The sequence below is a fragment of the Rhinoderma darwinii genome, chromosome 8 (assembly GCF_050947455.1).
Source record: "Rhinoderma darwinii isolate aRhiDar2 chromosome 8, aRhiDar2.hap1, whole genome shotgun sequence".
Classification (NCBI taxonomy): Eukaryota; Metazoa; Chordata; class Amphibia; order Anura; family Rhinodermatidae; genus Rhinoderma; species Rhinoderma darwinii.
Window position 1 is genome coordinate 85,800,605 of NC_134694.1, and position 24,367 is coordinate 85,824,971.

Below are 24,367 nucleotides of genomic sequence, written 5' to 3' on the forward strand. Positions count from 1 at the left end.
AGCAGCGTCTTCAGGGGATGCCAAAAACCAAAGTTTTTATGCCAAAAACCAAAGTTTTTAACAACCCTGTAGATGGCAAACAGTACACCATCAGACAATTCATAAATTGCCAGAGTAGCGGTGTTATATACGCCGCCAAGTGCCCATGCCCTAAACTATATATTGGCAAGACAATTCAACAATTTAGGAGAAGAATCTCCAAGCATGTGAGTACCATTAACACACAAGAAGATACCCCTCTCTCCAGACATATTAGATCTTGTCACCAGGGAAATGCCAATGTCCTGAAATTTTGGGGCATCACCCAAGTCAAATTGGGCCCTAGAGCTGGCAATTTAGACAAAAAACTGTTACAAGAAGAAGCACGCTGGATACATAGGTTGGGATCTCTCAGCCCCATTGGTCTAAATGAGGGCTTTACTTTCGCTGCCTTCCTATAGAAGTTTTAATAAAAATGTCTTTATAGGATCTTTTATAAATATTCTCCATGAATTTCCATTCCAACTATCCAAAAACATGGATTATATCAAGTCATCAACCTTGATAACTATATGTATACAATACACTATGATGTGATGCAATCTTTTATATACTGTATGCAACACACCTTACCTGTATATACAGTTAACTTATTACTGCAGCCCACCTTTAGGAGCTTTATAATAGCCTCACAGTACAACATAGATTATAAACTTTGCTTCCTTTTATATATGCCATCTTATCTAACATACTGTCTTGATTTAGTCTCATCTTCCCCATCGAGACTATGAACATCAGGATTACATCTAAATTTAGTATGGCAAACCATGTCGTTATGCCACTAAGTTATATATCTGCACATGTGGTGTTCTACCCAGCATCTGCGGACACCACATAATGACAGCCGTCCCCACTTTCAGTAGAAAGGGAAAAAACATTATCATCCGATTTCACCACAGTGCGCATGCGCTGGAAACAGCTGGTGCCTGGATGAACGGCAGCCTCACAACATAGGCTAGCCGACATGCCAATCACACAATATGAGGGCTCGTCCCTCTCTGTGAATCTTATTGGCTATCACTGGGGATGACGAACCCCACGATGGGTGTTTCCCCTACTATAACAGGAAGCATTTTTTGCACGCGCCCCGAATTATCCCCTGAAGACGCTGCTCAGCAGTGAAACATGTCGGGGGGGCTAGTGCTCTTTTAAATTCAACTCTGTCGCTGTTTCGCTTTTGCACTCTATCCTACGGAGGACACAGGCTCTTCAGGCAGTCTGCAGCTGCCGTACATACGAGCCCCATTACGTCCATGAGATGTTAATACCTCTCACATCTCTAATACCACGCTAACCGACTCAGTATATTTTTATTCCAATTCAATGTTGTACATGTACCGTCTCTCATGGCACCTCAATTCTAAAGTTCAATATTAAAAGTTACGTTTTATTTAAAGCCACTATTCAAGTAGTAGCTGGGAAATTGGGATATCTGTGCTCACGCACATTGCATTTGTCTATTTGAATTACACATCCCTGCCAGCTTCTAGGGTCTTCTCTATCTCAATTTAAATAAGTCTTAGTACACTACAAGTAATAGCAGAAAACTAGAACTTAAATCTATGGGGACACTAACGTAAACATGGAAAAGAATAACGTAACTACAAATGTGAACAGAGTCTTAGAGGGATTCTCCAGGAGCAGATGAATAGGACATGCTTAACCCCTTCCCGACCACCCCACACAAATTAACGACTGCAGCACTGGTCCTTGTGCCTGCAGCCCATTAATCTACGTGTGCTCCTAACAGAGCACACAGGCGGTCCCCGCAGCCCGGCATCTTCGACAGCCTTTGTACTGGGGGAAAACATTGGGTCGGATCACAGCGGTGATCCGAACCGATTAACCCCTTAAATGCGGCAGTCAATAGAGACTTCCGCATTTAAGTTGTTACAACAATACCACCCCGCTACGCTTTTGCGGGGGTCTGATTGTTGCTATGGCAACTGGAAGCCTAACAAAAGGCTTCCGGTCTGCCATCTATGGAAGGCGATTAGGTCCAAAGGCAGGACCTAATATGCCCCCTGTCAGGTATACTTGCAGGGTAATATAACAACGATCCAACAATTGGATCTTCAAGTCCCTAGTGGGACTAGAAAAAAAAAAAAAACGTTCATTTTTTTTTTTACAAAAGTTACATTTCAATATAATAAAATTAAAAACCGCCCTTTTTCCCTTTATAAAGTCCTTTATTATTAGAAAAAAAAAATAAACTATGCAGAATTGTTATCGCCGCATCCGTAACGGCCTGAACTATAAAAATATAAATGTAATTTATCCCACATGGTGACCGCCATAAAAAATAATAATTAAACATAGCGATTCTGGTATAGTTTTTTTGTCACCACAGCTCCCAAAAAATGTAATAAAATAGGGATCAAAAAGCCGGATGTACTCAAAAATGGTACCAATAAAACTACAATTTGTTCCGAAAAAAAAACAAGCCCTCACACAACTTTCGTGATGGAAAAATAAAAAAGTTGTTGCTCTTAGAATATGGCGACACAAAAACGGATTTATTTTTTTTTTTTTTTTAAAACCGTGATTTTATCGTAAAACATAAAAAACCTATATACTTAAGGTATCGCCGTAATCGCATCGACCCGCAGAATTAAATATGTCATTTAGAGCGCACGATGAACGCACTAAAAAAAAAAAAAAAATTTTTTTAAAAAGAATAGAAGTTTTCACGGCATAATTACGCTAAATTCAGCAAAAAACCTATGGGATCAAAATGCTCACTATACCCCTACATTAATTATTTTAGGGCTGTAGTTTCCCAAATGGGGTCACTTCGGGGGATGTCCACTGATTTGGTCCCGCAGGGGCTTTGCAAATGCGACATGACACCCAAAAACCAATCCAGTAAACTTGAGCTCCAAAAGCCAAATGGCACTCCTTCCCTTCTGAGCCCTGCCGTGTGTCCAAACAGCCGTTTATTACCACATATGGGGTATTGCTGTAATCCGCAGAAATTGCTTTACAAATCTTGGGGTGCTTTTTCTTCTTTATTCCTTATAAAAATTGATGATTTCTAAGTTTTATTGGAATTTTTTTTTAGATTTTCCTTTTTTCGGACGAATTCCACTAAATTCAGCTGCGGGGTTAAAATGCTCACTATACCCCTCGATACATTCCTTAAGGGGTGTAGTTTGCCAAATGGTGTCTTTTTAACCCCTTAGTGACCAGCCCATTTTAGGCCTTAATGACCAAGCTATTTTATTCGTTTTTCTATAGTCGCATTCAAAGAGCTATAACGTTTTTATTTTTTCGTCTACATAGCTGTATGAGGACTTGTTTTTTGCGGGATTAGTTGTGCTTTTTAATGGCACCATTTTTGGGTACATATAATTTTTATATTAACTTTTATTAACCTTTTTGGGGGGGATTATAAAAAAAAACTGAAATTCCGCCATTGTTCTATGCGTTTTTAAATTGACGCCGTTCACTGTGCGACGTAATTAACATGTTACCTTTATTCTATGGGTCGGTACGATTACGGCGATACCACATATGTGGAGGTTTTTTTATGTTTTACGACTTTTGCACAATAAAAACACTTTTGAACTAAAATTATTTGTTTTTGCATCGTCGCTTTCCAAGAGCCGTAATTTTTTTATTTTTCCATCAATGTAGTGATTTTTTGGGCTTGTTTTCTGCGGGACAAGACGTAGTTTTGAATGGTACTGTTTTGGGGTACATGGGACTTATTGATTCATTTTTATTATGACTTTTTTGGGGGGCAATGGAAAAAAATTGCAATTTCGCCATAGTTTTTGGCGTTTTTTTTTACGGTGTTCACTTTGCGGTTTAAATTACATATTAACTTTATTAATGGAGTCATTATGGTCGCGGCAATACCACATATGTGTACTTTTTTTTTTTTTTTTTTACACTTTTACTAAATAAAACCACTTTTTATGGAAAAAAATGGATTTATTTTTTTACTGTACTTTTTATTAATAATCTTTATTTCACTTTGATGACTGATTTTATTAGTCCCACTAGGGGACTTTACTGTGCGATGTTCCGATCGCTGCTATAATGCTCTGGTATACTTCGTATACCAGAGCATTATTGCCTGTCAGTGTAAATCTGACAGGCAATCTGTTAGGACGTGCCTCCGGCGCGTCCTAACAGGCATATGTCCAGGGTAGACCTGGGGGCTTTTATCAGTCCCCCGGCTGCCATGACACCCCATCGGAGACCCACGATTGCATTCGCGGGCCGCCGATGGGTGACAGAGGGAGCGCACTCCCTCTGTAGACAAAGTTAAATGCCGCGGTCGCTATTGACGGCGGCATTTAACGGGTTAAACGGCCGCGATCGAAGTAAACTTCGATCGCGGGCGTTGGAGCAGGAGCTCAGCTGTCATCAGACAGCAGAGCCCCGGCTCCTGCCTGCACGGGAGACCCGTGCAGGACTTAGACTAGGCTGACGTGAAAAGGCGTCAGCCTAGCCTAAAGCCCAGTAGTGAATCACGTAAAAAGGCGTATTAGTGGTCACTAAGGGGTTAAGGGTGTTTCCACTATTTTGGCACCACAAGACCTCTTCAAACCCGACATGGTGCCTAAAATATATTCTAATAAAAGGGAGGCCCCAAAATCCTTTAGGCGCTCCTTTGCTTCTGAGGCCTGTGCTTCAGTACATTAGCACACTAGGGCCGAATGTGGGATATTTCTAAAAACTGCAGAATCTGGGCAATAAATATGGAGTTGTGTTTCTCTGGTAAAACCCTTTTGTGTTACAGAAATTGGATTTTCTGAGCAAGAAAGAAATTTGTAAATTTCACCTCTACTTTGCTTTAATTCCTGTGAAACACCTAAAAGGGTTAAGAAACTTTCTAAATGCTGTTTTGAAAACTTTGAGGGGTGCAGTTTTTAAAATTGGGTGTCTTATGGGGGTTTCTAATATAGGAGGCCCTCAAAGCCACTTCAGAACTGAACCGGTACCTATAAAAATAGGTTTTGGAAATTTTCTTAAAAATGTGAGAAATTGCTGCTAAAGTTCTAAGCCTTGATTCGTCCTAGAAAAAAAAAAAGGATGCTCAAAAAACGATGCCAACATAAAGTAGACCTATTAGTAACTATTTTGTGTGGTATTGCTGTCTGTTTTACAAGCAGATGCAGCTAAATACAGAAAAATGCAAATTGTCTCTAAATTTTGGTGTTTTTCACAAAGAAATACTGAACTTACTGATCAAATTTTTCCACTAACAAAGTACAGTATGTCAGGAGAAAATCTCAGAATCGCTTGGATAGGTAAAAGCATTCCCAAGTTATTACCACATAAAGTGACACGTCAGATTTGAAAAAAATCAGCTGCGTCCACAAGGCCAAAACATGCTCAGTCCTGAAGGGGTTAAACAAGCACCCAACATGCTCTATTATAATATACTAAAATTCACTCCCTAAGAGTTGATATTGGAAAGATTAGGCAAAGGTGTAGCTATACAAAGAGCAGAGTATAGGAGTCCTTAGGCCATGGTGCCTGAAGGGGCCCAAAGGCCGCTCTGCCACATAAGAGTACACCATGTTACGTGGTACGTGGTAGGTTAGGGGGCCATGTAGCAAGTTTTGCAGTGGGGCTCAGTAGCTTCAAGTAGCCCTACGAGTGTAGGGCTACCATTTTGATTAGTGACATATCCCATATCAATGGAGTCTATGTAAGCAAATGCTGTTTATTCCCAGGATCATTGTTTGGTAATGGTGTATCAATAGTGGGTATTTTGCAAAGCTAGAGAAGGTATCTAGCATCCGTTATTTATACCTTATCAAGTTCGAGGTAATCCCTTTAACTACGGGTGACCAACCCATCCAAATGCTATGGGGCACAGAGAAATAAAGCAGCAGAATGCTAGTTGAAATGAGGGAAGGCAACCAAACGTGCACCATGTGTTTTTTTTTCTGGACTCAATTGTGACGGTCAGCAATTCCGTTGGGTGGCCCTCATTCTTGAGATCTAAATATAGGAGTTGCAATAGTGCAGAAATAGTGCAATAGTGCAGAAAATACTAAATAAGGATTCTGCTATCCGACACCCAGTGATCCGTTCTGTGGGTCCAGCACTTTCTTATCTATATATACAGAGACGAACAGAGTAAACCCTGGGAAACAAAGAGCACCCGACTTGGCCAGGTAGAATTATAGCAGTGTCATAACCAAAACATAGATGGTGCATATAGACCCAATTTAGAAAAGTATATATTATGACTTTTCAGTAATGTAACAAAAAACCAAGTATGAAAATATACATATAAACACATGATGAAATTAATGTGTGTATATCTAAGAGTATAGGTCATAGAAATTAGTCAGACATATAAGCACATAAAGCTCTAATAGTTCACTAAGAAATTAAATCTAGCAAGTCAACGACCTCAGGATGGTGAATCACCACTTAGAGAATATGAGCAGCTGCATAACAAACAAAATATCAGCCCTATAGATGCAAATGCAGGGCTGAAAAATGACAGGAAAGCACAAGGCCATAAGCCCAATAAAGCAATACAGTCAAGGGCAGTGATGTGAATCGTCGTATCAGGCACCAACATGTATTACCAAAAAGACCATATAGATAATAAACAGACCATAAATAAGAGAGCAGTCCATATATTTCAGGACAGACCATGTATTTCAGATCGGTCCATATGATCCAGAACCAGAAAAATGGTCTCCAAACGTGGTCACAGCAACAAAATTGGTTTGTTTGGCGCCTGACAACAACTGGACACTGCATGGGTTGATATCAGGACGGTAACAGGCCCCATACAAACCCATTTTGTTGCTGTGACCACGTTTGGAGACCATTTTGCTGCTTGGACATTGATATACCTTGCCAGCTTTCCACCCGGGATCTACCACTACAACCCACCTCGGCTGAGGCGCCTTAATGGCGGATGAGTATATGGTTATTTTCAATGCTGTCGATTTTGAATTTGAATTAAACAGTTGGTTCTGAATCATATGGACTGTTTTGAAATACTGTCCTGAAATATAAGGACTGCTCTGTTATTTATGGTCTGTCCATTATTTGCCCTTGACCGTATTGCTATATCAGGCTTATGGCCTGGTGCTTTTCTGTAATTTTTTTAGCCCTGCATTTGCATCTATAGGGCTGATTATGTTATGCAGCTGCTCATATTCTCTAAGTGGTGATTCACCATCCTGAGGTCATTGACCTGCTAGATTTAATTTCTTAGCTAACTATAAGGGTATGTGCACACACAAAATAAAAAACATCCGAAAATACGGAGCGGTTTTCAAGGGAAAACAGCTCCTGATTTTCAGACGTTTTTTAATCAGTCGCGTTTTTCACAGCGTTTTTAACGGCCGTTTTAGGAGCTGTTTTTCTATAGAGTCTATGAAAAACGGCTCCAAAAACGTCCCAAGAAGTGACATGCAGTCCTTTTTCGCAGCCGTTTTTTTACGTGGCAGTTTCTCAAAACGGGCGCGTAAAAAAACGGCCCGTTGGAACAGAACGGCATTTTCCCATTGCAATCAATGGGCGGATGTTTGTAGGCGTTCTGTTTCCGATTTTTCGGCCGTTTTTTGGCTGTTTACGGCCCAAAAAACGGCCGGAAATAAGCCGTGTGAACATACCCTTAGAGCTTTATGTCTCACTAATTTCTATGACCTATACTCTTAGAAGTAGTGGCGGACACAGACAGCTCGGGGCCCCTGTGCAAGAACAGTATATGCGCCGCTTGCTCTTCAATATCTTATCATAGATCACCCCTTATGTTGCTCTAACAATCCATCAGTAATTCTTAGCAATAAAATGTATTACCTCAGGCATTGACATGCAATCTAATAGACAAAAAAAAGGCTGCTTTAAGGTGCAATGGGCCCTTTACCTACTAGGCCCCTGTGCAGTTGCACAGGTTGTACCAATGGTATGTCCGCCCCTGCTTAGAAGTACACACATTAATTTCATTGTGTTTATATGTACATTTTCATACTCATACATATATACTTTTCTAACTTGGGTCTGTATGCACCATCTGTCTTTTGTTTACGATACTGCCATAATTCTACCCGGCCAGGTTTGTGACATTCTTATGGTGATGGAGGATCACCTATGATGCAGTATTTTTCTCACTTTCTAATCATAAATCTTTGTAAAAAAAAAAATGTTTATATTTTTATAACCCTTGAGTGGAGTGCCCTTCGTTTTCCAGGGTCTTCTAATATATATATATATATATATATATCTAAAATTTATTTCCTGGGCGGCACCGTACCATTTTTCTTTGACTTTCTCATCTATTTTTGCTAGTGCTGAGCTAATGGGTGCTGGAGCAGTGGACTGATTTTCCATAAAAAGAAAAAATATATAAAATGTATACATCCTACATAGTCTAGTATTCTAGTTTAAAATACAAATGATCCAACAAGGTAAATCTTATTTTAAGAAAGAAAGATTCTCGCCCGACACCAGCTCTCAGTCTCCAGTGGTAAATGGAGCATGAATGATCCTTGACCGACCACTGTTTTATTTATAAAATTTTAGCGGCAGAACGCTTTGTCTGCTTTTCTTATGTTATTATTACATGTGAGATTGGAAGCTTAGTGAACACCTATTGCACTTGTGTGGTGAAAGCTACTTAATCTAACAATTTAGAAATGTCAAAACTACACCCACACATTTTAGCTAGATCAGCTTCACCGTAAGTAGGAAAAACTACTATAGTAAGTATGGTCCATTGTTATAGCAGAACAGTAACAGCTGGTTAAAAAATGCCTCCCTCTGCCAGTATACTGTGTAATAAATCCTATTCACTTACATAGGGAATTGCATAACCGGTAATTTTCCCACGGACCTAGTCTGGTCAGTATTTCGCATCAGTATTTATCAGACAAAAATTTTCAGAGGCAAGTCTTAGTTTGTGGTAAATATTGTAAATACCTTATTTCCTCAGGTCAAAGAAATGCCTTCATTTTGTTGATAGCTGCCTTATTAAGAACTACACTCATCGGCCTACAACAGAGACTCTGCTTAAACATTCCTTTGTTCGGGATCTACAAAATGAACGCCAGATACGTATTATGCTGAAAGATCATTTGGATAGAACAAGAAAGAGGAAAGAAAAAGGTATTTAATTTCATCATTGTATATATTCCAGTGTAACACAGCTGCAGCTAGGTGGCGCAAAGTGAATACAGATTCCTTCCTAGTCATGAAGTCTAAGATCTACAGTCAGCAAGTCTCCTCTGTGGACCGTTGCGGACCACCAGAATACTTAGTTATCAAAGTACCGTAGGAGGTGGAAATTGATCCGGAAATTTGAAGCTCTGGATTAGTGTGCATACACAGATGTATATAAAAAAGTAGGAGGTATAAAAAAAAGAAAAAAAAAAAAAAGAAGAAGAAGTATAATCTAAGATAAAGAAGCCAGGATAGACTCTAAATGACACATCCACAAAGAAGAACACTTCCTTTTCCTGATATTTGCATACATCCAGCCAGTCAGCAGTAATTAGATAGCGGACAGATATACCCACCATGCCTTTTGTTTTTTCAGATGAAACAGGATATGAGTACAGTGGAAGTGAGGAGGATGATGATGAGATGAATGAAGACGAAGGAGAGCCAAGGTAAGTAAATGCATAGTTCCTAAATTATGTTACAATAAGCAATGGACAAAGTAACACCACGAAAGATCATTTCAGGTAAATCGCTCAGGTCTTATCCTGCCTGCCAAGGATATAAACTATGGCATAGAAGATAAAGGAGTCTGCTACTGCAGAAGCTCTATATTGGCTGTCAAAGTCAAACTAGATTAAAGAGTTATTTTAGAAGCTTAAGAAGACGCACCATCAGCACAACTGAGCACAAAGTGTATTTATGGTTAAACACAGCATTTCACAGATTTCATAGGAGTAACATTGTAAGTCACTTAGATCTTGTAAGTTATATAGCGCAAACATATTTAATGGCGTTGTACAAAGATTATATTTACATCAGTCCAGTCTCCACTGGGGCTCATATCCGAAGTTTCCTTGACCTTCCTAAGTAGAGTCGTGTGTTAATGAACCTTCCCTTACCCATCTTATCCCTCCACCCCCACCTTTAGGAAAGACACGTGACACCGAGGTTGGATGTGAAATGGCCACAGCAGCCGTTTATTAATTTCACAGTTTTATCAAAACAATTTAAATCCGAAACATTCGGATAACTAGTTAGGAATCCACCAGAGAATTCCTCCTAATAATTCACATGACCCAACATGGGTCAGAATCGTACATAACAATTTAACGTTAACATTAACCCGAGCAGAGGAAGTCCTTGAAGCCCCTTCAGATGTTCCTTTTTAAGAACACACCGAATTAGCCATCTGCAAACCACCAATTACCTCCAGCCGTAAACCAGCTCGGAAGCACCGTTCACCTCTGCAGATGGCTCCAACCACTAGAAGTCCACTTCAAGGGGATAACACCCGATGAAGCCCTCAAGTGATATACCGACCACTAGAAGTCCACTTCAAGGGGATAACACCCGATGAAGCCCTCAAGTGATATACCGACCACTAGAAGTCCACTTCAAAGGGATAACACCCGATGAAGCCTTCAAGTGATATACCTTCTACCAGAAGACCACTTCAAAGGGATAACACCCGATGAAGTCTTCAACCATGTACCTTTTTTGGGGGACGCATACCCCCGATGCGAATCTATTTCAATTCCCAAAAACAAATCGTCGCTACTGGGCCCTCCGTTTTTTCTGGCGCCAAAGGGATCCCAAAATCCCTCGCAACCTTCTGTAGTGCATAAAGCAAATTACCGCAAACCGGCGAACCCCCCGGGCCAACGCACAAGAAATCATCTAAGTAATGGATCAACGAGTCGACCCCGGATACTCCCCTCGCTACCCACTCCACGAAGCTACTAAACGCCTCGAAGTACGCACAAGAAAGGGAACACCCCATCGGAAGGCACCGATCCACATAAAAGGCCCCATTCCAAAAACAGCCCAACAGCCGTTGGCTTTCTGGATGAACTGGCAACAACCTGAACGCCGCCTCGATTTCGGTTTTTTCTAGCAGCGCGCCCGGACCCGCAGCCCGCACTAACCCCACCGCCTTATCGAATGAGGTATAGGCTACGAAGCACAACTCGTGATCTATCCCGTCGTTTACCGACGAACGCTTGGGATACGATAAGTGTTGAATTAAACGAAATTTTACGGGCTCGCGCTTAGGAACAATACCCAACGGGGACACCACTAAATCTTTTACTGGCGACTCAACAAAAGGCCCTGACATGCGACCCAACGAAACTTCTTTTAACAATTTGTCCGACACGACCTTGGCATGCGAGTAAGCCGATTTTAAATTCCTCCGCGTAACCGGAACCTCATAAGGAGGCGGGGGAATAACGAAACCAACACGAAAACCCTCGTAAAGCAACTTAGCCGCCGCCCTGTCCGGATACTCACTTAGATAAGGGGCCATCTTTTCCACCCTCACCGGTGACACCCCCTTGACCAGCCGCGGAGGACTGGTTCCCTGACCTCCTTTTCCGCATACATTTCGCCGCCCCGTGTGATGCACCATTACACTCCGAACACACGTGCTTGAACTTGCACGTGGCCCCGAACTTGCACTGGCCTTCATTAAATTGCCAGCAAAACCCTGCCTTTCCCCCGCCGCCTTGTCCAACCTGACTAGACTGGCCTCCTTGGCCGGCGCTCCCGGGAAAGGACTGCCTAACCGGAGCCGTAACCCGTAACCAGAGAGCAATATCCTTCTGGTCCCACCGAATCACCGGCCGAACCGCTTTTCGCTGACGGAATTGCTCGTCGTATCGCAGCCACGCCTGGCCCCCATACGCCCTATGAGCCTCCCCAATAGCATCAAAATAACAAAACAACGCCGAACAATTTTCCGGCGCCTTTTCCCCTATCACACTGGCTAATATGGCGAACGCCTGCGACCAATTAACGAACGTCTGCGGGATAAGCCTATACCGCCGCCGTTCCTCCTCGTCCTTTTTACTCTCGTCCCGCTTGCCCTTATCCAAATTAAATTTAGCGAGCGGCAAGAGAGAAAAAATCTCTACATATTCGTCCTTCCAGATCCGCTCACGCACCTCCTGCTTTAAATGCGCCCCCAACGGACCTTCGAAACACACATACACCTCCCCACGAGCGCGATCATCAATACGCACCCGATCGCCATCTTTTTGCGCCTCGGTCTGTACCGACACCGCGACCGCCTCTCTAACCGCCGTTACGGGCCGCGCTTGTAACAATCCCCCTTCCCTGGGACCCTCCCCAACTACCGCCGGGGACACTTCCGTGACTACCGGCGCCACCGCCCTATCTAGGCGCCCGACCAGCTCTCTCAAGCAACCCACTAAGTCTGCCAAACCCGCGCCATCGCGCCCGCCCGCGCCACTACCGGCCACCGATGCGACGCTAGCAGCCCCCCCGCCGATACCCGACATAGAAATCGCTGGATATGACAATGATGGAGTTATACACTCACCGGGCTGCACAGGCGCTGTGTTCCCGTCAGCCGGACCATCCTGACCTCGACGATACACGTCCAGTTCACCTTCCTCCAGCTCTTCTCTCGCCGACGACTGTCCATCCAAACGACATCTTCGGAACGGGGATGAGGACGCGCTGACCGATGGGCCGGCAACCTGCCGCCCGACCGCCGGGACCCAGACTTCCGACCGGACCTGTTGCCTCGACGTCGCTGCAGATCTAGACGTCCGTCTCGCTGATCCTGAAGAAGCCTGCCCCCTGGCCGGAACATCACCAGGCGGGGCGGCCGTACCTTGTCCTCCGAATCTTCCATCCGATGGGGGAGGGGTGACAGGGAGCCCGGCCTGCGACTCCCTGCTTACCGCCGGACCCCGTCGCGGCTTGGGATTCCTGCCAGGACGCAGGGCCTGGGAAGGGGCGGTCCTCCCAGCTGCCTGGCCTGCAGCGTCCGAGATCGGGCTCCCTCTGCGACGCCGTGTCCGCGGGACTGCCTCAGGACTGAGGCGCTCTGGAGGTCGGGACCGCCGGGAGGGACGGGTCGACCCGGCCTGAGTCGCCGTCACCCCCGGCAACGCTCTCAGCCTGCTCCGAGCAGGAGCGGTTGTTGCCGACTCCCCCCCGCCGCCATAGTAATGCTAGTAAGGGGGCCGGGGGAGGGGAGCCTGTCCCCTACAACAGACCCCGAACGCCGGGCCTGGCGTGGCGAAACGGCGTCCGGGATCCTAGTTAATGCAGCCACGGTCTCCTCAAGCCATCCGGGACCGTGGTGCACATCAGCGGCACGCAGCCGCTCTAATAATACGGCCTCCGACATTGTTATAAGCGCGGGCAACGGGGAGCTTGTCTCTCCCTGTGTTACTCCTCCCGCTGCTTCCGGCTCAATGCCGCAAACAGCGGGAAGCTCAGCAACGGCCCCCTGACTCCTCCTTGTCCCTCCTCCACCTCCTCCTAACTCTCCCTCCAACTCTCCCTTACCTATTAACCCTTTCCCTACCAGTGAGGTCATGGAGGCTTCCCCTTAAGCCCTGCAGGCTGCGTCCAGCCTCTTCTATCTCAGCAGCACAAATTGGTGCATTTATGTACACACACCGTTCAGCCATAACAATAAAACCACCTGCTTAATATTGGGTAGGTCCCCCTTATGTCGCTAATACCGCTCTGACTCAGAGACTGCATGGGTTCCACAAGATCTCTGAAGGTGTCCTGTATCTGGCACCAAGACGTTACCAGCAGATCCTTGAAGTCCTGTAAGTTGTGAGGTGGGGACTCCATGGATCAGACTTATTTTTCTAGAACAATCCACACATGCTGGATCAGATTAAAATCTGGGGAATTTGGAGGCAAAGTTAACACCTTGAACTATTTGTCATGATCCTCAAATAACTCCTGAACAATTGTGGCAGAGCACATTATTCTGCTGAAAGAGACCACTGCCATTAGGGAATACTCAGTGGCGTAACTATAGGGGTCGCAGCGGTAGTAACTGACAGCACTTACATTCTTCCTTCCGGAGCGTAGCGGCGGTCCTGACGTCAAAGCACTGTGCACAGCGCACGACGTCACAACGCTATGCGCTGCGCACGACATCACACGACTGCGCTATTGGTTGTCTCAAGAACAACGGAATCCTGTCACAACGGTGACAAACAGAAACCTTTAGCAACGTTTCTGTCACCATAGAGATCAATGTTGAGGGAAACGGAAGCTGAGGTTTCAGTTTACCTTTCCGTTGAGTGGTTACCAGACGGAAACCTCTGACGGAAGGGCAGCGGTGATGTTACATAGTTACATCGTTTGTACGGTTGAAAAAAGACACATGTCCATCAAGTTCAACCAAGGGATGGGAAAGGGGAAGTGGGATGGGAAAGGGGAAGTAAAAAATGTTTACACATAGGAGCTAATATTTTTTTGTTCTAGGAAATTATCTAAGCCTTTTTTAAAGCCATCTACTGTCCCTGCTGTGACCAGCTCCTGCGGTAGGCCATTCCATAAATTCACCGTTCTCACAGTAAAGAAGGCTTGTCGCCTATGCAGGTTGAACCTTTCTTTTTCCAGACGAAGGGAGTGCCCCCTTGTTTTTTGAGGGGGTTTTACATGGAACAGGATTTCACCATAATTTTTTGTATGTGCCATTCATATATTTATATAAGTTAATCATGTCCCCCCTTAGTCGTCTTTTCTCAAGGCTAAATAGGTTTAGTTCTTTTAATCTTTCCTCATAACTTAGATTCTCCATGCCCCTTATTAGCTTCGTTTGCTCTTCTTTGTATTTTTTCCAACTCCAGGGCATCCTTTCTATGAACTGGAGCCCAGAACTGGACTGCATATTCTAGATGAGGCCTCACTAATGCTTTGTAAAGTGGTAATATTACATCCCTGTCCCGCGAGTCCATGCCTCCTTTGATACACGACAATATTTTGATGGCCTTTGAAGCAGCTGATTGATACTGCATGCTGTTATTTAGGCCTCATTTACACGAGCGTATTATACGCGCGTGCGACGCGCGTGCTTTTCACGCGTGTCGTACGCACCTATAATAGTCTATGGGGCTGTTTAGACGATGCGTGAATTTTGCGCAGCGTGAGTGCGTTGCGTAAAACTCACGACATGTTCTATATTCTTGCGTTTTTCACGCAACACGCACCCATTGACTTCAATGGGTGCGTGAAAACAACGCATGCCACACTGACGGTCCTGCGTTGCATGCGCGAAAATCACGCAGCCGCGCATCATACACGGATGACACACGGAGCTGTCAATTGCCTTTTGCGCACGCAAAACGCAGCGTTTTTTTGCGTGCGCAAAACGCACACGCTCGTGTAAATGAGGCCTTAGTTTATGATTTACAATTACACCCAGATCCTTCTCATCAAGTGATTCCCCCAGTGTAGCTCCCCTAGGACATATGATGCATGCAGGTTGTTCGTACCCAGGTGCATAACTTTACATTTATCTACATTAAACTTAATTTGCCAAGTGGACGCCCAAACACTTAGTTTGTTTAAATCTGCCTGTAATTCATGAACATCTTCCATAGTCTGAACTATATTACATAGCTTGGTGTCATCTGCAAAAATTGAAATAGTGCTATTAATCCCATCCTCTATATCATTAATAAATAAGTTGAATAATAGTGGTCCCAGCACGGAACCCTGGGGTACACCACTTATAACTGGGGACCATTCAGAGTAGGAATCATTGACCACAACTCCCTGGATACGGTCCTTGAGCCAATTCTCAATCCAATTACAAACTATACTTTCTAAACCTATAGTCCTTAATTTACCCATTAGACGTCTATGGGGGACAGTGTCAAATGCCTTTGCAAAGTCCAAAAACACTATATCCACAGCGGCCCCTCTGTCTAGGCTTCTGCTTACCTCTTCATAAAAACAAATCAGGTTGGTTTGACAGCTTCTGTCCTTTGTAAAACCGTGCTGGCTGTCACTTATAATACTATTTGTCACATAATTCTGTATATAGTCCCTCAATAGCCCCTCAAACATTTTCCCCACAATTGATGTTAAGCTTACTGGTCTATAATTACCCGGCGAAGACCTAGAGCCCTTTTTGAAAATAGGCACTACATTTGCCCTGCGCCAGTCCCTTGGCACTATACCAGTCATGAGAGATTCTCTAAATATTATGAAGAGGGGGACAGAAATAACTGAACTAAGCTCCTTAAGAACTCTAGGTTGTAACCCATCTGGTCCCGGGGCCTTGTGTACATTTATTTTATTTAGCTTGTGAACAGGCCCTTACTAATGTTTTTTTTTGTGTTTGTGTTTTTTTGAAAGGTTTGGTCGTTGGACAACGTCGGCTTCGAGGACTACTTCGATGACTGCTTTTTTATTATCAATAAAATGGTTAATGAGGGTTGTGTGTTTTTTTTTTTATTTCAATAAAATATTTTTTCTGTGTCCTTGTATTTTTTTTAAGCTTTATTACTACTCCCTTACTAAGGTGGGGCTTAGTGTTAGCCGGTGCAAAGGCTAACATTAACCCCCGTTATTCACCTCCACTAGGGGTGCCATGAAGAGCCGGGAACGATATAGTACACGACCATCTGTAGTGATGGCCGGGCGCTGGGGCGGCCACAGGCTGGTATTATTAGGCTGGGAAAGGCAAAAACACAGTGGCCCTTCCAGCCCTGGTAATTCCAGGCTGCTGCTGCTATGTTGTATGTGGCTGGCTATGAAAAATGGGGGGGATCCTATGTCATTTTTTAAAAATAAATAAATAAAGAATTGGAAAGAACGATGTGGGGTTCCCCATTTTTATAACCAGCCATATACAGCAAAGCAGCAGCAGGCTAGCATTACCAGGGTGGGAAGGGACACTGTTTTTTTTTTGGGCCTTTCTCAGCCTAAGAATACCAGCCTGCGGCCACGCCAGTGCCCATCCATCATTAGAGATGGTCGGGTACTGGATTGTACCCGGCTCTTCCCAGTACTCCTGGTGGCGGTGGGTACCAGGGTAATAATGGGGGTTAGTGTTAGCCTATTCATGTCTAACATTAAGCCCCTCCTTCGTAATGGATGTTGTCAATCAGCCAGCGGCCATTGCTAAGGGGGTAGTAATAAAGTTTAGAAAAATACAAAGACATAGGAAAAATATTTTATTGAAATAAAAATCCCACACACAACCCTCGTTATTCATTTTATTGAGAATAAAAAAGAGCGGTCATGGAAGTAGTCCAACAACCGAACCTGTAAAAAAACACAAACAAACACATAAAAAAGCAAAACAATTATTATTCTTATCTTTCCTGGGTCCAGCGCTGAAGCCGCAATGTCAGCGAGCTGAGTCATATATCTAATCCTATCGTGCATGATACAGTTTGCTGAGCCACTGTATCTAATCCTATCAGGTGTGATACTGTCTGCTGAGCCACTGTATCTAACCCTATCATGTGTGATTCTGTCTGCTGAGCCACTGTATCTAATCCTATCATGTGTGATACTGTTTGCTGAGCCACTGTATCCAATCCTATCCTTAGCTATAGGGTCATAGCGCTATAGATATGCTGTCATATGTGTATATATATATATATATATATATATATATATATCACACACACACATATTTTTTTGGGGGTATATGTATTGTACAGGGGCTATTTCCCCTGACGTTTCAAGACCTTAGTGACGCCCCTGGCTGCTAGTGCTGCATCGTTGGGTCACTTAAGAGAGGCAGCGATGCATCTGACAGCTGCGGGCCATTGGCCATGAGAAGTTTGGGGAAGGGGGTCCCAAGAAGAATCTTTGCATCGGGGCCCATGAACCTTTAGCTACACCCCTGGGAATACTGTTGCCATGAAGGGGTGTACTTGGTCTAAAACAATGCTTAGGTAGGTGGTACATGTCAAAGTAACATCCACATGAATGCAGGACATAAGGTTCCCCAGCAGAATATTGAACAGAGCATCACACTGCATCCGAGGGCTTGTCTTCCTCCCATAACGCATACTGGTGCCATCTCTTCCCCAGATAAGCGATGTGCGCATCCACCCGGCCATCCACATGTTGAGACTTAAAAAAATAATTGAATAAAGTTTGTAATAAATAAAAGTCCCCAAGTAAAAAAAACAAAAACAAAAAAAAAACACTTTTTCCGCTGTTTTCTGTTCATCTTGCCTTAAAAAAATAAAAATGATCAAAAAGTCACATATACTCCCACATACAACCAATAAAAACTACAAGTCATCCGGCAAAAAGAAGCCCTCACACAGGTGTCAGAAGAAAAATAAAAAAGTTATGGCTTTTAACCCCTACCCGCATGAGTAACTACAGTGGAGGAAATAAGTATTTGATCCCTTGCTGATTTTGTAAGTTTGCCCACTGTCAAAGTCGTGAACAGTCTAGAATTTTTAGGCTAGGTTAATTTTACCAGTGAGAGATAGATTATATAAAAATAAAAAAAAGGAAAATCACATTGTCAAAATTATATATATTTATTTGCATTGTGCACAGAGAAATAAGTATTTGATCCCCTACCAACCATTAAGAGTTCAGCCTCCTCCAGACCAGTTACACGCTCCAAATCAACTTGTTGCCTGCATTAAAGACAGCTGTCTTACATGGTCACCTGTATAAAAGACTCCTGTCCACAGACTCAATTAATCAGTCTGACTCTAACCTCTAGAACATGGGCAAGACCAAAGAGCTTTCTAAGGATGTCAGGGACAAGATCATAGACCTGCACAAGGCTGGAATGGGCTACAAAACCATAAGTAAGACGCTGGGTGAGAAGGAGACAACTGTTGGTGCAATAGTAAGAAAATGGAAGACATAAAAAATGACTGTCAATCGACATCGATCTGGGGCTCCATGCAAAATCTCACCTCGTGGGGTATCCTTGATCCTGAGGAAGGTGAGAGCTCAGCCGAAAACTACACGGGGGAACTTGTTAATGATCTCAAGGCAGCTGGGACCACAGTCACCAAGAAAACCATGGGTAACACATTATGCCGTAATGGATTAAAATCCTGCAGTGCCCGCAAGGCCCCCCTGCTCAAGAAGGCACATGTACAGGCCCGTCTGAAGTTTGCAAATGAACATCTGGATGATTCTGAGAGTGATTGGGAGAAGGTGCTGTGGTCAGATGAGACTAAAATTGAGCTCTTTGGCATTAACTCAACTCGCCGTTTTTGGAGGAAGAGAAATGCTGCCTATGACCCAAAGAACACCGTCCCCACTGTCAAGCATGGAGGTGGAAACATTATGTTTTGGGGGTGTTTCTCTGCTAAGGGCACAGGACTACTTCACCGCATCAATGGGAGAATGGATGGAGCCATGTACCGTCAAATCCTGACTCCACCAGGACATTAAAAATGGCTCGTGGCTGGGTCTTCCAGCACGACAATTACCCGAAACATACAGCCAAGGCAACAAAGGAGTGGCTCAAAAAGAAGCACATTAAGGTCATGGAGTGGCCTAGCCAGTCTCCAGACCTTAATCCCATCGAAAATTTATTCAGGGAGCTGAAGATCCGAGTTGCCAAGCGACAGCCTCGAAATCTTAATGATTTAGAGATGATCTGCAAAAGAGGAGTGGGCCAAAATTCCATCTAACATGTGTGCAAACCTCATCATCAACTACTAAATATGTCTGACTGCTGTGCGTGCCAACAAGGGTTTTGCCACCAAGTATTAAGTCTTGTTTGCCAAAGGGATCAAATACTTATTTCTCTGTGCACAAATGCAAATAAATATATATAATTTTGACAATGTGATTTTTATTTTATTTTTTTATATAATCTATCTCTCACTGGTAAAATTAACCTAGCCTAAAAATTCTAGACTGTTCATGTCTTTGACAGTGGGCAAACTTACAAAATCAGTAAGGGATCAAATACTTATTTCCTTCACTGTAACTATACGTCGTCGCGGGAGGTTACTTCCCGCACGAGGATGTATAGTTACTGAGTGGTTTCCGGTGCACACTGTCGGCGACTGTGTGCACCGGGAGATCAGCTGTCGCCGGCAGCTGACACTTTACTCTTGCCGGCCAGCGGTCCTTTTCCGCTGATGAATTAACACCTTAATTTTGGCGATCGGTTGCAATCGCTGAATTTTAGGGGTTTCTAGCATATCGCCAGACAACAGTCCGAAATCGCGGGGTTTGGCAATAGTTAGCATGGAAAACGGAAGCCAAACGTGTCTGCCATGGACGGAAGCCCATCAGGATCAACCTTCGGCTGGTCCCGATAGGCTTCCTGTCAGAGTGACAGGAAGTCACCGTGTCGTTCCCGATGCACACTGTCGGCGACAAGGTGTGCATCGGGAACTGGGAGATCAGCTGTCCCTGACAGCTGACACTCCACTGTTGCCGATCAGCGGCTCATCGCCGCTGATTTAGGCAATTAACACGTTAAATGTGGTGCTCAATTGCGATCGCCACATTTAGGGGGTTGATGATGCTTGTGATGGCATCCGGAGGCCAGGCAACTTCCTCCGGGTCCGCAATGTATGGAAGCCTCGTAGACTTACCGTCAGAGTGACTGTGACATCACACTGACAGTTGGAATACATTACACTACCTAGGTAGTGTAATGTACTCTAGCAGCGATCAGAGCTGCAGGTAAAAAAAGAAAGTGTAAAAAGTAAAAAAAAAAGTTCATAAAAATGTTTTATAAAAGTGTAAAAATAAAAGTTTTTGTTTTCCTATAATAAAACATTATAGGAAAAGAATGAAACCGTTAAAAAAAGTACACATATTTGGTATCACCGTGTTCGTAATGACCCAAACTATGAAACTATAATGTTATTTTTTCCGCTCGGTGAATGCCGCAAACAAAATAAACAGCATCGCTATTTTTTGGTCACTACCCCTCCCTAGATATAGAATAAAAAGTGATCAAAAAGTCGCATTTACCCCAAAATAGCACCAATAAAAACTACAACCCGTCCCGCAAAAAAACAAGACCTCCCACAGCTTTTTTAATTTAAAAATAAAAAAAAGTTACGGCTCAGAATATGGTGTCTCAGAAAATAAATTTTATAGAAACGTAATTTTTTGTGCAAACGCTGCAAAACTTAAAAAAAAACCTATATACATATGGTAACGCCGTAATCGTACCGACCCGCAAAATAAAGTAAAATGTAATTTATTGCGCACGGTGAACGCTGTAAGAAATAAAGAATTTAAAGCGCCAAAATCACAGATTTTTGGTCACCTTAGCTCTAAAAAAGATGTAATAAAAAGTGATCAGGAAGATGTATGTACCAAACAAAGGTATCAATAAAAGCTACAGCTCGTCCTGCCAAAAATAAGCCCTCACAGCGCTCAATCGACCAAAAAATAAAAAAGTTCTGGATGTCAGAATGTGATAACAAAACAATTAATTTTTTTTTAACAAATAGTCTTTTCTTTGTAAAAGTAGTAACATATAAAAAAAATATATACATTTGGTATTACCGTAATTGTATTGAGACGCAGAATAAAACTAAAGTGGTCGTTTTTACCGCACGGTGAAAGACTTAAAAACAAAACCCGAAAAACAATGGAGGAATCACAGTTTTTCCCAATTTCAGCCCGCAAATAATTTTCTTTCAGTTTCCCAGCACATTTTATGGTACTTTAAATGGTGTTAATAGAAACTACAACTCTTCCCGCAAAAAAATAAGCCCTCACACCACTCTACTGATGGAAAAATTAAAAAAAAATTATGGCTCTTGGAAGGCGGGGAGTGAAAAACGAAAATGAAAAAGCAAAAAAGGATCAGTCCTGGAAGGGTTAATTAATTTCTAATAAAAAACATTTATGCCCACATATGGGGTACTGCCGTAATCGAGAGAAATTGCTTTACAAATGTTGGGGTGCTTTTCCTCTTTTATCCCTTGTGAAAATTAAAAAAATGCGACATTTTAGTGGACAAAAATGTTGATATTCATTTTCACGGCCTAATTCCACCAAATTCTACAAAAAACCTGTGGGGTCAAAATGCTCACTATACCCCTAGAAAAATGCCTTGAGGGGTGTAGTTTCCACAATTGGGTCACTTTTTAGGGGTTTCCACTATTTTGGTCCCTCCGGGGAGTTGCAAACCCGACATGGCACTGAAAACCAATCCAGCAAAATCTTCACTCCAAAATCCAAAAGGCGCTCCTTCCACTCTGAGGGTCCAAACAACAGTTTATTACCACATATGGGGTATTGCCATAATTCAGAGGCATAGCTAGGTTCTCCTGCACCCGGGGCAAAGATTCAGCTTGGCGCCCCCCCCCCCCCCCAAACTCTTTCCCGACATCTCCTTCCCACTCACCAGGTTTGCTTTCTCAACCAATCAATGAGGTGTAACTTTTTTTTTCACTTTTATTTTAATGTAACTGAAGCATAAAGCCATTTGTACATTTTACAAGCAGTATAGTTCTATGTGCGGTCCTTGTTTTGCGGATCCGTGATATGCAGCCGTATAAATGGCAACGGATGTGTGCTTGAGGCCTTAGGCCTCATGCCCACTTCAGTTTTTTTAATCAGGGTGCTATCCGTTGTTTGAACGGATAGCACCCTGACACATTCATTTCAATGGGTCCATGCACACTTCCATTGTTTTAACGGAACCGTGCCGCCGTTCCCTCAAAAATAGGGCAGGTCCTACTCCTGCCCGTTTTTGACGGAACAGTCACAGCATTTGCATTGAATTGGTCTGTGAAACAACGGACTGCACACGGAAGCCATCCGTGTGAGGTCCGTGATTCACGGAACCGTTATTAGCGGCAGTACAACGGCCAATGGAAGTGTGCATGAGGCCATATAGTCAAATCCTTCCTCCCCACTAAAACAATTTATACAGAATCCCCTCACCCCATACATAATATTTACAGTCAAATCCCCCCTCCCACACAAAAAACACACACACACCTACACACACACACGCGCACACACACACACACACACGCGCGCACGCACACACGCGCAAAATGGGGTCACTTTAGGAGCGTTTCGACTGTTTAGGTACCACAAGACCTCTTCAAACCTGATATGGTGCCTAAAATAGATTCCTAAAAAAAAGGAGGCCCCAAAATCCACTGGGTGCTCCGTTGCTTCTGAGGCCGGTGCTTCAGTCCATTAGGACACTAGGGCCACATGTTGGATATTTCTAAAAACTGCAGAATCTGGGCAATAAATATTGAGTTGCATTTCTCTGGTAAAACCTTCTGTGTTACAGATTTTTTTTTTATTACAAATGAATTTCAGCAAAAAAAATTTAGTTTGTAAATTTCACCTCTACTTTGCCTTAATTCCTGTGAAACGCCTAAAGGGTTAAAATACTTTCTGAATGTGGTTTTGAATACTTTGAGGGGTGCAGTTTTCAAAATAGGGTGATTTATGGGGACTTTCTAATATAGAAGGCCCTCAAAGCCACTTCAGAACTGAACTGGTCCCTGAAAAAATGGCCAATTGAAATTTTCTTGAAAATATGAGAAATTGCTGCTAAAGTTCTAAGCTCCTACAAAAATAAAAGGACGTGAAAAAAAACAATGTAAACATAAAGTAGACATATGGGGGATGTTAACTAGTAACAATTTTGTGTGGTATTACTATCTGTTTTACAAGCAAATACATTTAAATTTCGCAAAAATTTGAAGTTTTTCACAAATAAATATTGAATTTATAGACCAAATTTTTTCACTAAAAGTACAATATGTCACGAGAAAACAATCTCAAAATCGCTTGGATAGGTAAAAGCATTCCGGAGTTATTACCACATAAAATGACACGTCGGATTTGAAAAAATTATCTGTTTCCACACGGCCAAAACAGGCTGTGTCCTAAAGGGGTAAAAATATGGCGACGCAAAAACAAATAATTTGGAAAAAATTTGTTTTTACTGTGTAAAAGTGGTAAACCATTAAAAAAAAACGTTGTAAATTTGGTATCACCGCAATCGTAACGACCCGCTGAATAAAGTTATTATACCACATGGTAGATGGCATAAATTTAAGACACAAAAAAGTGGCGACATTTCTGTATTTTTTTCTTATTACCCCACCAAAAAAGTTAATCAATAAATAAGTATCCCAAAATGGTGCTATTAAAAAAATACAACTTATTCCGCAAAAAAGTTCTTATACAGCTATATCGACTCAAAAATAAAAAAAAGTTATAGCTCTTTGAATGAGACAATGAAAAAAAAAAAAAAACTTAAAATTGCTTGGTCACTAATGTTTAAAATACCTTCTGAATTAAAGGGTTAAAAAGAACTACACAGAACTGTGTTTTTATAATTCCCAGTTGACTATTGTTTTTCAGTCTGAGCAACACTTCATAGAAAATTGGTTTTCTACTTAGAAATACAGAAGAGAGTTATTCTAGGAATATCCTGTAATTA

The 24,367-nt window shown here is 42.8% G+C and overlaps 1 protein-coding gene across 1 annotated transcript in view; it reads left to right on the plus strand.

Moving 5' to 3' along the window:
• NRK (Nik related kinase) overlaps window positions 1–24,367 on the plus strand; it is a 236,229-nt gene that overhangs the window by 99,604 nt on the left and 112,258 nt on the right. Inside the window, exons 10-11 of the mRNA XM_075835864.1 lie at window positions 8,960–9,132; window positions 9,563–9,635. Of these exons, the coding sequence (XP_075691979.1) occupies window positions 8,960–9,132; window positions 9,563–9,635 (246 nt within the window). The remainder of the gene's footprint in view (window positions 1–8,959; window positions 9,133–9,562; window positions 9,636–24,367) is intronic.